The sequence below is a fragment of the Callorhinus ursinus genome, unplaced genomic scaffold (assembly GCF_003265705.2).
Source record: "Callorhinus ursinus isolate GAN/ISIS: 27379988/994484 unplaced genomic scaffold, GSC_fseal_2.0 scaffold2, whole genome shotgun sequence".
Lineage (NCBI taxonomy): Eukaryota > Metazoa > Chordata > Mammalia > Carnivora > Otariidae > Callorhinus > Callorhinus ursinus.
Genome location: NW_027397064.1, coordinates 2,967,600 through 2,981,355, shown reverse-complemented (window position 1 = coordinate 2,981,355; position 13,756 = coordinate 2,967,600). Strand labels below are relative to the sequence as shown.

The window sequence follows — 13,756 nt, the reverse complement described above, 5'->3', positions numbered from 1 at the left end:
TGGGCTTTGATCTTGGAGGTTTCCATTGCTTTATTTTATGTGAGATAGTATTTTTTCTACTTTTAGAAGAAAGTTTGGTGCGGGATAGCTTTTTAAATGTCATAGAGCCCCCGCTTCTGTTGTTTCCAGAAAAATTAAAAGCACGGTGGTGTGCCTTTTTGAGGTGGCCAAGCCCCTCCCAGTTCCGGCTGTAGCTGCTGCCTTGGTCTGTTGGACCTCCCTGTGAATGCCTGCTTGTCATTTTGGCGTTCTTCTGCTCTGTGTCTCCAGCTCCTTGTACTTGGGGTTTGAGGGGACACCTTGCCATTTAGTTTTGGTGTAAATGTCCTCAGGTTTCTGCTTTTGCTATCTGGTTGCTCTGCCTATTTTTACGTGGGGGTTTGGGATGATCCACTGCCATCTTTCAAGCTAAGGATCTTAACTAGGAAAAAATAAGGAAAACATGGAAAAGCCCTCATAGCAGTTTGACTGATTTTGTTTTAGACTGGGTCATTTTCTTTTTCTTTTTTTTCTTTCAATTTTTTAATTAAAATTCCAGTTAGTTAACATGCAGTGCAATATTGGTTTCTAGAGTAGAATTCAGTGATTCCTCACTTACATACAACACCTAGTGCTCATTACATCAAATGCCCTCCTTAATCCCCATCACCCATCTAGCCCTTCCCCCACCCACCTCCCCTCCAGCAACCCTGAGTTTGTTCTATATCTTTAAGAGTCTCTGTGGTTTGCTTCTCTTTTTTCTTCCCCCCCGTGTGTTCATCTGTTCTGTTTCTTAAATTCCACATATGAGTGAAATCATACAGTATTTGTCTTTCTCTGACTGACTTATTTTGATTAGCATAATACTCTCTAGCTCTATCCACCTCTTTGCAAATGGCAAGATTTCATTCTTTTTGATGGCTGAATAATATTCCACTGTATATATATATACCACATCTTTGTCCATTCATCAGTCGATGGAACTTGGGCTCTTTCCATAATTTGGCTAATGTTGATAATGCTGCTATAAACATCAGGGTGCACGTACCCCTTTGAATCTGTATTTTTGTAGCCTTTGGGTAAATGCCTGGTAGTGCAATTGCTGGGTCACAGGGTAGTTCTATTTTTAACTTTTAGAGGAAACTCCATAGTGTTTTCCTGAGTGGCTGCGTTCCCACCAATAGTGCAAAAGGGTTTCCTTTTCTCCACATCCTCATCAATATCTGTTGTTTCTTGTGTTGTTAATTTTAACCATTCATTTAACCTGACAGCTGTGAGGTGGTATCTCATCATGGTTGTGATTTGCATTTCCCCAATGATGAGTGGTGTTGAACATCTTTTCATGTGTCTGTTGGCCATCTGGATGTCTTCTTTGGAGAAATGTCTATTCATTAGACTGGGTCATTTTCATTTGAGGTCTGACTGCATTCACTTTGGCCTTATGTGTCATAAAGATGCTGCCCGGAGACTGAGAGATCATTGCAAAGTCCACGATGGGTAAGAAATCAAACAGAAGATGAGAAATATGCTCATAATTTGTTTTTGGAGACTCCACCTTGTGCCAGCACTGCCTCAACACTAGAAATTCAGTGATGAACAAAAATACACCATGTCAAAGGAAAAGACAGACAAGGAGAAGTCAGAGATCCCAACCACAAGGAAAGGGACGGTGTTCTGTTAACAATGTCATGTTTTCATATGAACAGAATTAACAGAGCAAAATCAAGGGAATCCAGGAGAAAACCCTTTGGTAGTTGAACAAGAAACACATAAAATAAATAGAAACCCAATATATATTCTAGTATATGTCCTCATAAAATTCTTACACTGTTAGGAAATATGAACGCTCCCCCCAGGCCCTCAAGAAGAACTGTGGCTTTATTTCAAAGACATTAAAGTAATCATTTTTTGATCAGAGGGAAATGTTAACCTTCTTGTTACTACAGGCCAAAATTAGGTCAATGTGTAATATAATACAATGAAAAAAGAGAGATTCCATGTTTCTACACTGATACCACAACAGTTTAAAAAAAGGGTGGGAAGGACATTTCTTTCTAGAAAAATGGCACTTACTAAATATAGAAGGGTTGATAGAAATAGAACACCCCCATTTTATAATTACCCTAGCAGTAATCGAAACAGGCAAAAATCATCAGTGGAGGACAAAAACCTTTAAGCCAGCTGGGAACAGAATCTTCAGAGCCTCAAAAAATCCCGCCCCCAGCCCCGCACCCCAGGTTATTCATTAATTAGGAAGAGGAAAGTGAAGCTTGACAGTGGAGAAATCTGGGGAACAGCACTTTGGACAGTGATGATACTTAACATCCCCAGTGATGGGACACATGTGTCCCCAACATGAAACACTGAGAAGGACATAATATCAGCCCACCTCCCCCCCACTGCCGAAACATTTAACCTGAATCAAGTCATGAGGAAACCATCACACTACTTCTGTTGAAGGACAGTTTGTGCAACAGCTCAGACTCTGACAATGTCAATGGTGTGAAAGACATCGGGTTGGAAGTCATTCTAGATTAAAGGCATGAAAGGCAACTAAAGAGATATGAACCCCACAGCCATGGTCCTTGATTGGATTTTGGATTCAGAAAGACAGAATGTATAAAGGACATTATTAGGACAATTGAGGGAGTTGATTGCCTACTAGGTATTAAGTAATGGCATTGCAGTAATGCCAAGATGTTCCAGTGTGATTATCCTTTTGTGGTTATGCGGGAGAATGCCCTGGTTCAGGGCAGATGTGAGAAAGTGAACATTATACCTGCACTAAGGTGCTGGGATTATGAAGAATTTTAAGCTTTACGTGTGTTTTCAGGTCATCACGTTGTTTTTTAAAAATTAAGAGAAAACATTTGTTAGAGATGGTGATAGCAAATGTCTCTCCTCCTTCCTTCCAGCTACTTCTGGGGCGGCCCCTTCTGGAAGGAATTCCTCCCGTAAGAACTGTGTGTTGTTCAAGTTCCAGGTGCTGCTCCCCTGGGGCATTTTGTTTAAACCCAAAGGTATGAACAAGTTCTCATTTCCTCAATTTAGCTTATGCCAGACAGAATGCCCCAAGGAATTTTGCTGGTAGGCTCAAAAACCTGCCTCTACCACATTTGGGGAGAGAGCAGGACCTGTGAGTTCACAGTGCAGAATGAATGCAAACCCATTCAGTCCAAAAAAATCTACTATGATCCACTATGGGCCAGGTTTTGGTTTGGACAAAAATGCAAATGAAACATATTTCCAGCTGTTGGGACCTCAGAACCCAAGGGGCAACATATGCGGCACATATATGTGTTGATTTCGGTGTACCTTACCGATGTAATCAGAGAGGTTAACTTTCAGAGCCTGGATCAGCAACCCTTCTTCCACCAGTTCCTTATACAGAGACTCAATGGTCCTGGTGATAAAGCAGACCAGCTATTCCATGAGCAGACACATAAAACCAGCATTTCTGTTAATCACCACATATGCAGAGAACTTTCACCAGATCTATTTCTAAGCACATTTGTATCTATGCAAATAAGTTGATTTTTAGAAGCATTTCTACAATTTGGGGACATACTAGACTTTAAAAAACAATACTTTTGCTCATCCACGTGTACGTTTGACATTTCCCACTAATAAGAATTATATCTGTGGGCATCTGAGACCAGCTATACCTCCTGCAGTCTGCCCTTTCATTAGTCCTTGTGATGGCACAGATAGGAATTAGAAATTGCCCAATAATAGTAGCGCAATAGGCCCACAATTATATATTCAGTTAGCATCTGCAACCCGTAGTAGATCATTAATCCTTTGTGAAATTGATGTTTCCTTTTAACCCAACAGCATAATAGTTTAGAAGAAATATCTATAAAGAACAAAGGCTTATAGGGGAACTAATTCTACTACGAAAGACAAAATGTCTAACGCGGTGAGTGTGATGATTTTTTTAGAAGGATGTTATACTTTTCCATAGTGTTTACAGATGTCAAAACCACTTCCCTAAGGGGGCCTTGGGCATACAGCCAGCACACTGGTAATTTATACTAATTGAGGAAAAAATCAAGACAGTATCCCACTTAATGAATGAAACTCCCAGTGAAATTAACTGGGGCTTGGCTTGTAGGAATTTAGATAGGTCAAGCTCAAGTATTGAGTTTAATCCTTTGAGATGTTTTATCTATTCCCTTTTCATTTCTAGGGGCCGTATGTTTTAGTTCTACCCTAGTCTTTCTCTAGAATGAAGGATTGTAAATATAACTGTATTTAACCAGTTCTTTGTTCTATGATCCAGGTTAGTATGAGCAAGGATATCAGTTATATTTAAGCCAAATACCATTGGGATAAATGTTAATTCAATGACCCCAGTCTTTGATTGAGTGGAATTTTATCCTTTCAAATATATTTAAAATAGGGTTTAAATTAAAATACCATTTAAAATTCTGCTGCGAATTAAGAAGGTTTTAATTGTAATGGGATTTGGGAATTACTTCCTTACTTCCTTACTTCCTGCAAGGAAGTACCAACTCTAGGTTTTTAGTTAGAATACCGATTTAATATAAACATAGAATATATGCATAAAATATTAACATAAAATTGAAGAAGATTCTCTAAAACAATCAAAACAAAACACATTAAGAAGCCTGGAACACAAACCTATATTTGGGTCTTTCCAGTGAAATGAGCTTCTGTTAAGGAATAAAATATTTCAACTTTAAAACTACCTTCATATGATAAAAGTACTGGTTTCAGGTTGATAATAACTCGATGAGAGAAAAGGAAGTTGTCTTACAGCGACTTGGTGGAATTAGCCCTGGTCTAGAGACCTAGGGTCTCCAAAATTGAAATAAAAAGTCTTCCAGGAATGAGATAATCAGCTGTTTCTGTACGTTTGGGCATAAAAGTGAATAAAATAATCCTGGTCTCTCTTCATTTCACTAGAGAATGGCTTGTGGCTCATTTACAATAGTTCATCTGTACAGAGGCACATGCAAGAACATATTCAATGTCTAATGGGTATTGTTCACCAGCCACGTGTGTGTGTGATCTGTATTGTTAAAGCTGCATTTTATTTGGTAATCCCATCTTTACATGCATGAGAATGTGAATGGATAATTTTAATTTAGTGATTGGGTCATATTGGTAGATTTGATTTTAGCTCTGGTTTGTGTCTGGATAAGGCACTTCGCATAATCTTCTTCACCTGCAAGACTGTTCTTGGTTTTGGGACTAATTTAAGAGCAAAGGAGAAAAGTAGGTTTTATAAGCTACTAAAAGACACCTGTGGCCTGTGGCACTGTGTGCATGCATGCGCTGGACCCCCATCTAGGGAAGGGACTGTGCTGCCCCTTGGGTCCCCAGGAGGCATCAATGTTGGTGCTCAGAGGGATTGGTGACCCAGGAACTGGGCAACTGACTCTCAGGATGCTGACCAAGCCCCTCTTAGGCAGCAGTCAGCCACAGCATCTTGACCCTGAACCTGTCCCCAAACGATGGAGAATCAAATGAAGAAAACTGCCTTTACGGGTACACTGTAGGAGCCTTTTCTCCACAGACCCAAAGCCCACACGCCCTTCTGGCTGCCTTTCCAGAGGCTTCCTGTCAGGGCTCCAGGCATGTGCACTAACCCTGGAGCACTCTCGTCTCCTATTTCCTTCTGGATGGTTCTAAGCTGGCTTCCTTTCTCATGGATCTGCTCTCAAGCAGAGTTTGGGAATGTATCCCTGGTAGCCAGGGGATGACTAGGAAATACTCCCAAACAGGGGAGCAATACATGGTATCCATTAACAAAACCCATGGGAAGAAAGATATACCTTCAGAATGATTTCTGACATTCACTTACTAGGGATTGTATTTTATTTTATTTTTATTTGCTTATTTAATTGAAGAATAATTGACATACAATATCCTATTAGTTTCAGATGTGTATCATAGCGATTCAGTATTTTTATACATTACAAACTGATCCCCATGATAAGTCTAGTCCCCAATACAGTTATTACAATATTAGTGACTATATTCCCTATGCTGTCTATTACATCCCCATGACTTACTTATTTTATAAGAACGTTGTACCTCTTGATCTCCTTCCCCTATTTCACCTGTCCCACAGGCCTCCCCCAGCTGGTGACCACTAGCTTGTTTCCTGCACCTGTTTTAATTTGGTCATTTTGTTTTTTAAATTCCACTACATTTCTTGAAAATACCTGAAAACCTAAGACCTATTTATTTCCAGTGTTAAAGCACTGAAGGGCCGTTTCAGTTTAAAAAACGAGTGTTTAAAATGATTCATGAGTATCAAAGTTTGGCCAGTGGAGCTCAAGGCAATGGAAACACCCCTCAATGAGGCGAAACCCCATCCTTCTCTTCAATGAGCACTTGCGAAGTGCCTCACTGGGCTGGGCCCAGGACAGGGCAGAAAATGGGAACAGTCTCTGCCCTCCAAGAGTGTCAGTACTCCCTCAAAAGTTGGATCAGGATGCTGTTTCTTGAACAATTTCTTAAGAACCCCCCAAATTTTGGGGTGCCTGGATGGCACAGTCAGTTAGGCATCCAACTCTTGCTTTTGGCTCAGGTCATGATCTCGGGGTCATGGGATCAAGCCCTGCATCAGGCTCCACACTTGGCACGGAGTCTGCTTGGGATTCTCTCTCTCTCCCTCTGCCCCTCCCTGTGCTTTTACACTCTCTCTTTCTCTCAAATAAATAAATAAAATCTTAAAAAAAAGAACCCTACAAATTTTAAAACTAAAAAAAGTTGCATGATCTCAGAGGTGATGCTGGTGTCCATCCTTTGGCGTACATCTTTGCAGGCTAGGAGGCCACTCTTCACGCAGGACTGCAAAGCAGCCCCAGCATTTCCAGGGTGGAGACGGTGTGGTGGGCAGAGAGGGGTGCCTTTCCCAGGCTGGGGCCTCGGATTTTGGTTGTGACCTATACTCTGCTCTGGGCCAGGGGGCTGGGGGGGATGGCGCTCAATGTGCAGAACAACAATGCTAGAGCACACCTCACCTGTCTGCTGTCAGATCTTTGTCCTTCCCTCTTTTCCCTTTTTTGCCTTTCTTCCCTTTCTTTTTCTGGAAAAAATGGAAATAACCAATAATTTAGTAAACACAAGTGAGCAAATTAGCTATAGAACTTAGGTAGGGCAGCAGTTTTTGGTCGTGGTGGCAGAGAATGGGATGGAAAATCCACTGTGGCACACCGGATATGCGGTTGCCGCATTTTCCTGGACGGAGGGCTTGGCCTGGGAAACTGCAGGTTGCTTATGTGGGCATGTCCCTGGGTGGGTAGACAGTGAGGTCACCCCTGTGAAGCCTGCACGGGGCCCGATTGCCAGCAGGCTCCGAGCATCCTGGCTCTCTTCTTATGGGCTCTCATCTACAAAGGATGAGAGCGCTGTATGCTCGGGTCATCAAGTTGTGCCAGCCTTTGACACCCAATCTCATGCCCTGTTAGCATCAGTCCCCAGATCTGGTTCCCAGAGGGCTCTACATTCTGATTACTGTGACAGCTGGAGGGACGTGCTTGGAAAACGATCTTTCAAAACAGTGCTGCTGATCGCTTCACTACTCTGTTTAAAGCATCCATTGGTACCTCCCCATTGCACCCAGGATGAAGTTAAAGTTCACCAGCATGGTGGATGGGGTTCTTCCAGCCTGGCGCTCTTCCTTTCCTGGCTCCTAGCTCCTGCCGCTAAGTTCTTTCTCAGACCTCCTCGGGCCACCCATGGTCCCCATCACGCAGGCTATCAAGCACTTTCTTACTGTCTCAGCATCTTTCATTCCTCCATGTCTATGTCCTCACTCACTATGAATTTTATTGCAGTATAATTTATGCACAGTGAGTATACCCATGTCCAGGCGGATTGCCTTAAACACTGCCCAGTTCAACATCTAGAACATCTCCTCATCACCCCTGATCTGTCTCTCATTCTGCTTTCCAGCCTGTGTGTGGCTGTTCCTCTGACCTCACTGTAGATTCACACTGCCTGCTGTTGCACACGGAGTGGTACACTGTAAACTCCCTATGTCTGACTTCCTTCAGCTGTTATTATGATTGGAAGATTCACTGATGTGATTGCACGTAGTGATACTTCATGATTTTCAGGTTTTTACACATTAAAATGTTTAATTTGAGAAAATGGTAGATTCACATACAGTTGTAAGAAATAATACAGAGATCCTGAGCAACTTTTACCAGGTTTCTCGCAATGGTAACATCTTGCAGAACTATCTTACAAGGTCACAACCAAGACACTGGTATTGACACTGGAACAGTCAAGATACAGAACATTTCTGTCTCCACCAGGATCCCTCAGGTGGCCCTTTCCTGACCTACTCACTTCCCTCCCACAGGTACCCCATCTTTAACCCCCAGAAACCACGAATGTCTCTTCCGTGTCTGTAATTTTGTCCTTTTGAGAATGTTGTATCAACAAAATCACAGAGTATGTATTTTTTTGCTTTTCACTCGTTATAATTCTCAGGAAATGGGGAGAGGTCATTTTATGTATCAGTGGTTGTTCTTTTTTTATTGCTGTTTTCAGTTTTGAGTTATTATGAATTAAGATGTGTGTGTGTGTGTGTGTGTGTGTGTGTGTGTGTGTGTGTGTGCATGTGTGCGTGAGGCTTTGTTTCTCTGGGATAAATGCCCATGAGTGCAATTGTTGGGGTGTATAGTAGTTGCATATTTGGTTTGCAAAGAAAGTGCCTAATTGCTTTTCAGAGTGCCAATACCATTTCACATTCCTACCAGTAACATATGAATGATCTAGTTTCTTCCCATTCTTTCCAGCAACTGGTGTTGCTACCCTCATGAGTGTGTGGTAATTTCTCATTGTGATTCTAATGTGCATTTCCCTCATGGCTAGTGGCATCTTTTCCCGTGCTCATTTGCCCTCTGTATAGCCACACCAGTGAAATGCCTCCTTGTGTCTTTTGCCCATTTTCTAATCGGTTGTTTTTTAACTGCTGAGTTTTGAGAGTTCTTTGTATGCTGTGTGTTGCTAGCTCTTACTCAGATATGTGGTTTGCAAATATTTTCTCCTAGTCTGTAGTTTGTCTTCTCATGCTCTCAATAGAATCTTTCACGGAGGAGAAGTTTCTAACTTTGATCAAGTCCAAATTTTCCTTTTATGAATTCTGCTTTTGGTGTTTATACTAAGAACTCTGCCTAGCCTTAGATCCCAAAGATGTTCTCCTATATTTTAATAACAGTTTTATAGTTGCACATTTTCCATTTAAGTGCACCCAGTTTGAGTTAATTTTTGTAAATTTTGTAAAATGTATGAGACGTAGGTAAAGGTTCATTTTTCAGTCTGTGGATATCTAATTGTTCCAGCACCATGTACTGTAAAGGTTATTCTTCCTTACATTTTGTGCCTTTGTCAAAAATCAGTCAGGAATATTAGTGTTGGCCTACTTCTGGGTTGTGTGTTCTGTTCTTTTGATCTATGCCTCTATCCCTCTACCAATATTTAAGTTTAATTCTGTCATCTTCATATTTGTTTTCTAATTGTGCAATCTGTTCTTTTTTCTTTTCCTTTCCTGTATTCTTTCTAATCAATCAAGTACTTTTTACTTTCTCACTTTTTGTTCACTATTACTTATTAAATGTAGTATCATTTAAAGAATTACAGAATATATTACTAACTTATTACAAATTACCTTAGGCCAGCATTTTATGGTGTCCTGAACAACACAATAACCTTACAAGTCCGTTTACCCCTGCCTATCTTATTGGTTACTGTTGTCATATATTTTATTTCTACATGTTATAAATACATAGGACTTTGTTACTATTCTTGCCTTAAAAAATAGAATATTCTAAAAGTCTTTTATATTTTCAACAACTGATCATTCCTTCTTACACTTCTTTGTTTCTATTTGGGATCAATTTCCTTTAGTCTGAAAAATATCCTTTTGGTATTTTCATATTGTGGATCTGCTGCCGCTAAGTTCCCTAAGATTTTCTTTGGGAACATCTCTATTTCATTCCATTTTTGAAGGATATTTTCACTGGGTCCAGAGTTCTAGGTTGGCAGTTAATTCTTTCCAGTCTCTAAAGATGCCATTCATTACCTTCTGGCTTCATAGTTTCTGCTGAGAAAGTCAGCAGTAATTCTTACTCTTATTTTTGTTTCCTTGAAGGAAATGTGTCTTAAAAACAACAACAACAACAAAAAAAACCCAGTAAGATTTTGCCTTTTATCTTCAACTTTTAGCATTTTGACTATGATGTGTTGAGATGTGGTTTTCTTTGTGTTCATCCTTGGACCTCACTAAGGCTCCTGAATTTGTGGCTTCATGTCTTTCATCTGATTGGGAACCTTCATGGACATTACTTTTTCGTATATTGCCTCTTTCCCATTCTCCTTCTTTTTTGGGGATTCCAATTACATGTGTAGTGCAACATTGACCATGTCTCAAATGTCTCTTATTCTCCATTCTGTTCTTTATAGTCTTTTTCTTCTGCTTCAGTTTAGTTTTCCTATTGGCTGGTCTTTAAGCTCAACCTGTCTTCTGCTATGTCCATGCTGTTGTTAAACCAGTTCAAGGAGTTCTTAATTTCTGCTACTGCAATTTTCAGTTGTAGAATGTTCATTTGTTTCTTTTAAAATTAGATTCTCAATTTATTTTTAAATATAGCATTCCTTCCTCTCCTACTTATATATGCTAGCAGTCTGGGAAATGCAAAAAATAGAGTCAGGCAAGAATTTTACCCTCAAGGAGCTTCTTAGCTTCTCCAGGAACTCCTCTATCCTTAAAATTTCTGTGATTACAGCAGGAGAGGAACTTAGGAAACAAAGGGCCTCGGAGAGGTAGGACCTCACCCATTGATGTCATCATGGGGATGACAGCACATCCAGAGCAATCCAGTCTTGCAGATGTGGAAACTTGCTTTTGTCAGTACAGAAGCTTTGTCTGTTTTGTTCTCTTCTGCACTCTGAATGCCTTGAAATATACCTGGCATATAGTGCTCAATAAATACTTATTGAATGAAAAAAATTATTAAAGATAGTCTGTCCCTCAAGCCTAATTTTGGATCTACAAATAACAGAGAATGTGGGATAGACGGTAATGTAAGTTGATGAATTTAAAATGAGACACACAATTGCTAAGAGAATCAGACCCTGTAGACTTCCATCTTATAGAAAAATCAACATGAAACTATAATAACTCATTGGAAGTTTGCTTGGTGAATATGGAATCAGCAAGGGAGGTGGCTGGATGCTGTGAATTGCTGCTGATGCTATACTGTGATGTCTTGAGGCACATATTTAGCTTATAGGAATCAATCTGCATGGAATCTAGATTTGACTAATTTATTTGATAATATGTATTGAGGACTTGCCTTGTGCCAGAAAGGGTTACGATGGTGAACAAGCAAAAAAGACAATCATACAGTTCCTGCACTTACAGTCCTTGAGTAGATTCGGGAAGGAAGATACCAACAAAATGATCTCACTAGTAAATATAACATTAAAGCTCTGATAAAGCACCAGGAAGACCTAGTAGACAGTGCCAAGTGTATGCAGAGAAAGCAGACTTACTATGGATAGCTCAGAAGGCTTCCCTGAGGAAGAAAGGCTTGGACTGAGATCTAAGGGATGAGTAGGATTTAAGAAGGCTAGGGACTGGGGGCATGGGAGTAAAGATGGTTCTTGGGCGAGAACAGCATGTGCAAAGGCCCTGTGGTGGGAAGGAGCACAGTGGGTTTGGGGGGACAAAGAGGAAGGTCAGGGTGCTGAAGTGCAGCTTGGGGAAAAATGCACTGGCCAGGTCAGACATGGCCTTGTAAGCCTGGCTGAACATTGTCATCTTTATCTTAGAGGATTAAAATGCCATTGAACAAGTTCAGTATGGAGTCATAAGATCAGATTTGTATTTCGAAAGGAAGATTCAGGCTGCTCTATAATCTCTGATCAAGTCACTTTCTCTGGATGACGAGGCAATACCGCCTAACTCTCTTCTTCTGGGTCCTTTTTCTCCTTTTCTATGTACGAGGTTGACCATCCCCCTTCTGCTAAGGGTCTTCCTGAGGATGGGATTTGGTATAGTTGATTAAGTTTCAGCTCACGAAATTAACACCACATCCAATGTGTGTCTCCGAAATTTACGCCTAAGTCATTGGTTTGGAATTTGGGGCTCTCAAAACTCCATAGTTACACAATTACCATCAATCTATTGGGATACCCTGAGCACACCCATTGCATGATAAACCAGCTTAATTCCAAGAGGGAAATTCACAGCAACCCCTCCCTGTGACATATCATAAGTCGTGACACAGAAATGGCAGGCTGCAAGGAATGAGAGGGGCCAGCAGTGTGAGAGGGTGAGGAAGTCCGGTCTGATGCTGGGCCTGCACAATGATACTTGTTGGGTAAAAGGAGAAAGCCTATTTTCAGCCAGAGGGGTACAGCCACTTCCTGCCTTCATTTCCTGTTTTGTTTGGCTTGAATTCCATGTTCAATCATCAAAACATCACTTTTTCATGCAGATATGCAAGACATCAATTGGATCAATTGTGTCATCAATAAGTGCCCTCACCTACTAGTGAGAGAATAACCTATAGATGACCCTCATTAGGCTTCAGGGGTGTATCCTCAGGAGGGCTATGAAGGACATTCAGGTGTCGAACTGAAAAGTCAGAGTAAACTGGGAAACTGTAAACTCAATACAAAATGGATCGGGATAGCGTCATCCTAAAGGGACTGGCTGAACGAGACACTCATGGAGCTGGATGTATGAAAAGCTCTAAGAGTACATGAATTGTAAGAAGTGTTGATCAGCCACGGAACCCTGAGAAAGCCATCAAAGAGGCAAAGGCTGCCCCCCTGCTGACACTGCCAAGGAGGGCAAGTCTGGCCTCTCCCTGGAGGATTCTGGCCCCAGTGGCAGGGCTGGCTGTGGAATGAAAGTGGAAGTAGGGGCCTAGGTTAGGAAAAAGCCAGTTCTTTCCTCCTGCATGTCTCCTTTACTCCCATGTGACTACCACATCCACAACACTTTTGACACCAGATGTGCGTGTGTGGGTTTCCCGCACGAAGCAACGCTGGGTGTCCTACAACTTGACTCCATTCTTATACTATCTACTTAGGAATAGCATCAGATCCCACAGGCCAAGGGCTCCGTCCCACCCACCACGTCAGATGCCAATCGCAAGTCCGTGTTGTCACCTATGCTTCTGACCTACTGGTTATAAACCTGAGGTTCCCACGACCCCTTCTCTGAGTCCAGTTACTTTGTTACAGTGGCTCACAGAACTGAGGGAGACACTTCATGTTCACCAGTCTAATGGAGGATGTGATAAAGGGTACAGACCAACAGCCAGACAAAGTGGTACTTAGGGCGAGTTCTGGGAGGGTCCCGAGTGCAGGAGCTTCTGTCCCCGTGGAGTCAGGGTGGTCACTCTCCTGGTTTGTGCCTGTGTTCACCCTCCTGACATTCTCGGGATTTCATGGAGGCTTCCTCACGCAGGCACAACCAATGAGTTGTCTCATTAGAACAAATATGCTCCAAGTACTCTCATGACTTAAGGATTTACAAGGGTTTCAGGAGCTCTGTGCCAGGAACTGGAGGCAAAGACCTATATATATTTTCTATTATCTCACAGGGCCCAGTAAATGAACTTTGCATATTAGGATCTAACTGGCTACTCCCAAACACTGTGAGATGGATTGCTGGCAATTTAAAATTCAGTTCTTCTGATCCCTTACTCACAAAGAACTTGCTCATTGCCACTGGCCTCCCCTACAGATCTCCCTACAGGGAGAGAGGGGCAGACAT

General features: G+C 41.5%; 1 protein-coding gene across 1 annotated transcript in view; it reads right to left on the bottom strand.

Moving 5' to 3' along the window:
* Nucleotides 1-13,756, bottom strand: part of DRC11 (dynein regulatory complex subunit 11) — a 160,140-nt gene that overhangs the window by 42,921 nt on the left and 103,463 nt on the right. The window contains exons 12-13 of the mRNA XM_025886596.2: nt 6,978-7,042; nt 3,300-3,382 (exon numbers count right to left, since the gene is read on the bottom strand). Of these exons, the coding sequence (XP_025742381.1) occupies nt 3,300-3,382; nt 6,978-7,042 (148 nt within the window). The remainder of the gene's footprint in view (nt 1-3,299; nt 3,383-6,977; nt 7,043-13,756) is intronic.